General features: G+C 29.5%; 1 protein-coding gene across 2 annotated transcripts; it reads right to left on the reverse strand.

Annotated features, from left to right (window-relative positions):
- Positions 1-374: 374 nt before the first annotated feature.
- Positions 375-5,238, reverse strand: LOC132742107 (uncharacterized). 2 transcript variants are annotated; one of them, XM_060730428.1, is made up of 4 exons: positions 4,955-5,238; positions 4,041-4,158; positions 3,240-3,352; positions 375-1,577 (listed from the first exon to the last, which is right to left on the reverse strand). In XM_060730428.1, the coding sequence occupies exons 2-4, from the start codon at positions 4,093-4,095 to the stop codon at positions 1,314-1,316; spliced, it is 432 nt and encodes a 143-aa protein (XP_060586411.1). In that variant the 5' UTR covers positions 4,096-4,158; positions 4,955-5,238; the 3' UTR covers positions 375-1,313. The 2 variants fall into 2 exon arrangements, with proteins under 2 accessions (XP_060586411.1, XP_060586410.1); XM_060730427.1 differs by having other exon boundaries at positions 4,883-5,238.
- Positions 5,239-6,083: the final 845 nt, after the last annotated feature.

The raw sequence follows: 6,083 nt of genomic DNA on the forward strand, positions 1-6,083 counted from the left end.
TCATACGAAGATATTCGTACGAAGATATTCGGTCCGCTAAAAATACAATGGCCAGAGGGCGTTTTGTTGCAATAGTGTTCACTCTTGATCGTTTTAATCAAATCATTCAAGAAACTGTTGGCAAAATGAAGATATACTAGTGTATGTTTTTTATAAATTGAAATAAATGTCCGGTACGCAAGTGACAGCTTATCACCTGGAGAAATAACTTTCAGTCTGAACAATTGAATTGTAAATCCAATGATTGAATGAGCATTGACATACAAATACATCACAATAAATTGTACAATATTTTCCACTGTGATACAATGTTAAATTTTAGTTTGACACCCGGTTTCCTTTCCTAACTTTATTAAAATATCACGAGGTTCACCGATATTAGGTAAGGAATACAAAACAGCATTTCATCGACTTAAATATAAATGAATTTAAACTCTCCGTTCAGAAAATAATAAACTGTGCAAAACAGGATATCCCGGTAAAATTAGAAAATGTATTAAAAGCAAAGTAAACATAAATTGTTCTCAAATTTAACTGATAGAGATAATGAAATTTTGAATAACTAAAATATCAAAGTATTAAAAAACTCAACTTGTTTACCCTTTGGAATAATCTAGCTTGTGCGGGACAACGATAAAATGTTCAGTAGAATTTGTTATAATTTAAAAGTTTATTTTTTCATGTTTTACTAACATAATCGTCAGTTACACACGATACATTAACATTGTCCTGAAACATATTAACATCTACATATTTATAAAGAAAACAAAATTTCATAGGCATACGAAAAAAAGGTATTATCGCTTTTTATAATAAAGGTTGTTTAAACACAGTAATACAAACGAAATTTAGTTTGTTTCACGTTTAATAGAAATAAGTGTAGGGTTGACGCCTAAGATGATGTAAAAATTCACATTGTGATTAGAGCTTAAACGCTATATAACAACTTGAACTGAATATGCAATATATTTTTAAATGAAAAAAACCTGTTAATTTAACACTATTTGTCAATTGAACGATGTTTGATATATGTTTTGCAGCAATAGTGCAATAACGCCAATAAAGCGGAGAAACTGACATGTTAGATATAACGCTTGATTAATTTCCAACCAAAACAAAAATAATCAGACTGAATGAGATAATTGATTTGTTTCTATTCATGTAACAATCAATTGAAATGTAAATTCAATACAATTTTATACTATTTATGCTGCATATTCATGTACTTTATGTAAAAGCTGTGATAAACACTTGCTTTTGCAACAGAATATCTTACATTCAGAGTAATATTAGATGAAGTCACGTTTCATGAGTCAAAAAGTATTCAATGGTATATGTAGGCACATTAAAAATATCACAGAATAACAGTTATATGAAATTTGATATGTACTGTTACACAAATCCCCATCATTGCAACAGTCCTTTCGAACACAACCACGTGATGTCTTTAACTGATTCGTGCAATTTGTAAAATCATTTCTGTCCATACAGTCTGTAGAACAGCCACGAACTGTTGAGGTATGCATAGCAACGGGTCTTCCTTCATCTGACTCTTCTAACATTTCAAAGTACACTTTCTGAAAAACAGATTATCATTTTGATTTTGTAAACTAAGTAATTGTAATGTTGTGTACAGCTCAATTACTATTCAAAGTGATATACATATATATTTTAAATGTTTTATATGGATTTACCGTCCGGGAGAGCATCATATTTGTAAATAAGTTATCGCTAATTCGTCATCGGTCTAAGCCAAATTTCTCCGTGAACATTGATATCTGACATTGAGTATCATAGTAATTTTCTCTGATTTAATCATGTGAGATAAGCAGTCAGTTACTTGTGGAGATATGTTAGTTATACTAGTTAGATGGACTGACCACCAAGATATCACCAATATAATTATGTGTGAAAATCTTGGTAAAAAGTAACAAACGAACGCAATTTAGAAGCTAGAGATGTAGTCATACTGAAATGTTCATAAAAAACTAAAACTTTAGTTTCCTGCAATAATGTCCTGCATCAATTATTTGAATCATGTTTTATCATAGTTGATATAAAAAAATTAACATTGAAATCTTTAAAAATTAAATAGAACTTTCGAATATAAAATACATCATTGAATCAAACTACACTGTGAACGCCTTTTATAATCGACAACTTAAAACTGAAAATTCTCGTTAAACGAAAGAGATTAAGGAAACCCCTTTAAGATCATTTATATACAATAACAACTATCTAAGAGATGTAGAATTCCAGGAAATATAATTATTTTGTCTGAAACTGACAGGTGCCAATCACCATCTTCTAGATAAGTTCCTATCATTTGTAGCGTGAAATAAATCTTACGTGCTAGTTACACTATACACTTTTTTTATCAAAAAAGTTTAAAAATATTGCAACGTTGTCCAAAATGAGCAATATCAATTCATCATATTTACGTTTATTATGTATTTGTGTGATAAGGTTTTCATCAATAATACATTGGAAAAAAACATAAAATATCACTTTTTGATGTTCCATCTGTACGGTAAAATCGATACTGGTACATGTACATGATGTAAGCCACAAACTTACAAAGGGAAAGTAGTTAAATAATATGATATATATATTAAATTAATAACTAATGCTATAATATAATGCTGAATTTTCAATGTTCTTTTTATAAAGATCTGCAAGGAAAAACGAATGACTATAGTCTGTCCCATTAAAAATGGAAATGAACTTTTACCTTGTATGAATTAACAAAACGACGTTGAATAAAAATTAAAACTTTTTTTGGAAACTAAAAAAAGTCACCCTTGAAAGGATTTATGTTTGCTTTTCTTGTAAAAACAAAGTTTAATTTCTCTACGGCAAGTGTCTGTTGTTTATTTTCCGTAGCCATTCCCGAAGTACTGTTCATTTGAAGATAAACGGGAGAAAGCACGTGTCATGTTTCTAAAATGTACATGATATTCTCGGGGTCGTTTCATGATTATTTTACAAAGCTGGATCTACAAGATGTAACAGTTTAGTTGCAATGCATGGTGGAAAACTTTACAAAATGAATAAAAAGCAACAAGAACACCGAGTCACATGGAGTAGATCTAGAAATTGCACTTACTTTTAAGCTGAATATCTAAATCCCTATGAATTTCGAAATAGATCTTTATGAACTTCACGACAAATTCGCATTCTGAGGATACCTAACAATACCATGCAGTACACACAAATACTATTTAAGATTACATACACACCTGACAAGATTGTCCAGGATTACATAATTTTTCAGAAGCTTTGTAATTGTCGGAGGGATCTTCAGCACAATCTTCCGCTATACAATGCCAACAACGCAAGCTTTGAACAGTTACTGAGTTATAAAAATAAATAAAATGCAAGTAAAAAATTAATGTATTTTGTTTTACATGTTTAACTAAATACATAAATACTGGTCTTTTGACTTTAAGAACTACTGGAATAAACAGATGTGGAATCTTTTAGAAATACGAGATCATTGATTTCAATACGTCGAGTGAGAAAATTGAACGTTGCGTAAGCTTTTGTTGCTACAATAAGTAAAATCTTTTCTTGTCATTCTTGTCAACGGCTCTTATTTTTGTTTATGATTTATATGGCCTTGGTTATATGTCCTTTAAAAAGTTAAACACAAAAAATAAGAATCACTTGATTAATCAAATATGGTTTAATTTGTACAATTTGTTTAATTCAGAAAAAAAAAACTTCACTTGATTAATCAAATAAGGTTTAATTTGTTTTCAAAAATACTCATTCAATTTAATTAAAGACCGAATATCGTTTCTGTTTGGTTCAAACATTGTTCATAGCAAACATCATTCATAAATTCGCGTACTTTACAGGATTGAAACAATTTTTTTCTCTTTATCCTTTTGACAAATCGAACAATTTAACTAAAAAATATAGGCTTTATTTTTAAAAACAGTATATAGGCTGTATTTTCGAAACTATGGCTGTTTTAAATATTTTTTTCTCTTCTTTTTCATTTTTACATTTATGTACTGAATAAATGATTAACTTACCGACATACAACAGACACGTTGCTAACACTGGTAGATTTAGCTGGGTACCCTTCATAACAACAACATAGATGCAATGAACTTCAACAATAATGCATTCCTTATGCTTTAAATGTCGTATCTGCAAAAATTTAAAATATATATCCGTAATGTTTTTTTATCAACAGATTGCGTAGTGTTTCTGGATTTCAGGGTCTAAAGTCCATATACAAAAAAGTGTAATTTTGCAAAAAAAAACAAAAAAAACTTGATATTTCTATGGTAGTTTTGGTTTAATTCAATGTGTTTCTGCAACAGACATATTACTTTGTAACAGTTATATTTAACAAATTTCATTATGCTAGAGTTTACTAAAGTCTAGCCGGTTGTCAAACATTTAGAAAAATGTCAGTTATTTTAAATCGAACAATGTTGGAGGTAGTAGAAATTCAGAAAACAAAATCAAACAAAGTGGGTGTAAGTTTACATCTCTGAATTTTCTCATAAGTCAATTAAATGTGCACTTTTATGTTCTGATATTAGAAAATTCACAAGCTTGTAACTGCTTTGCTCGACACAAAAAAGTGATAAATTGGTAATAACTTATTTCTGTTTATTTTGTGACACTATGTTTAAGTCAGTTAACATTCTTTATAATATCACATAGTTGATGGTACTCCATATTTATATACGATCATCAGATAGGAAGCAAATTAAAGTTTAAAGAAATTCTAAAATTATTTTTATGACCAAAAATACAATAAGAAGGCATCATTACCTGACACAGTCATTGCCGTAAATATTTCATTTATTAAAAAATGATACTAAATTAAGGAAGATCATAATAATATTTTTAATAAAAATACCTATTTTATATTCAACAAAATGTTTTGGAAGATGTACCAACAAACTTCCACTCCTGTCCGTATTTTACTCACTTCTGTCTCATTGTCGTGTCACACATATAAATGGTAAAAGTGAAGTTAGCACTGTCACATAGCATAGCGAATTATTATTTATAATTTCATGTCCGTCTCATTTTGTGTCCCTCCAACTTGATATTGATAGTCATTTGCGCTGCTGAGTAAGTCCAAGAACTGTTCATTAATGGTATGATTATTTTAAGATTATCAGAATGGTAATATATTATTGCTCATACAATTGTTTACTTTGTCACCCTTTGATTTGAAACAATTTGATAACACACATCTAAAACATCCAATTCCTCCGAATACTCTCCAGTGAATGACGGAGTTATGAATTTTAAGATAGCTAGGGAAAACCAATACCTTGCATGAATGTATTTTATTTGAGAAAATACTCACTATAAATATCAACAGAAACATTGCTGATATTGCGGTACAGATATATAATTGTATATATTCAAACATCAATAGATCTAATTATCTTATTTTGCATTTACATTTCCATCATATATTGAATCAGGGTTTACGGCTTTATATTGATTTGTTGTGTGATAATGGACACCGCCCTACGTTTTTCCAATTAAAAAAGGAAGAGAGAGAGAGCCGAAATGGTGAAACGCTTTTTTCCTTTAGAATAAGCTTGAAATGCATTTATCATTTTAAGACGGAGGAACAATGTTCGTAGATGACAAGATAACCGACTATAAATTATTTAAATACATCAATTTTGTGTTGTATAATTTGGAATAGTGTTGCTTGTGTTGTTAATAGCGTAAGAAACTTTGCACTTTCCATTTTCCATTCTAAGAAGACTCAATCAAAAAGTCTCCGGTTTTCACCTACTCAAACTTTTATTTTCATTTTGTTCAAAGGACCTCAATTTTCGAAAATTATCCTATATAATGTCTGTCCTCATCTGCAGTTTGCAACATCTCAGTAGTGTATTATATTAAATCTAGGATAAGTACAGTATTATATCTTTCTAATAGGAATTTAACGAAGGACACACCTGTATAATTTATTAATTTTGCTTAAATTGAGACGGTTTCCAGAATCACATCTGCAGATTTAGAAAAAAAACAAGGAACATTCATTTATTCAAAGTCATATAAAGTGCTACAAGGTATGTTCCTTTAAAGGA

This window comes from Ruditapes philippinarum, unplaced genomic scaffold (assembly GCF_026571515.1).
Source record: "Ruditapes philippinarum isolate M1 unplaced genomic scaffold, ASM2657151v2 ctg4092_1_1_1_1, whole genome shotgun sequence".
Classification (NCBI taxonomy): Eukaryota; Metazoa; Mollusca; class Bivalvia; order Venerida; family Veneridae; genus Ruditapes; species Ruditapes philippinarum.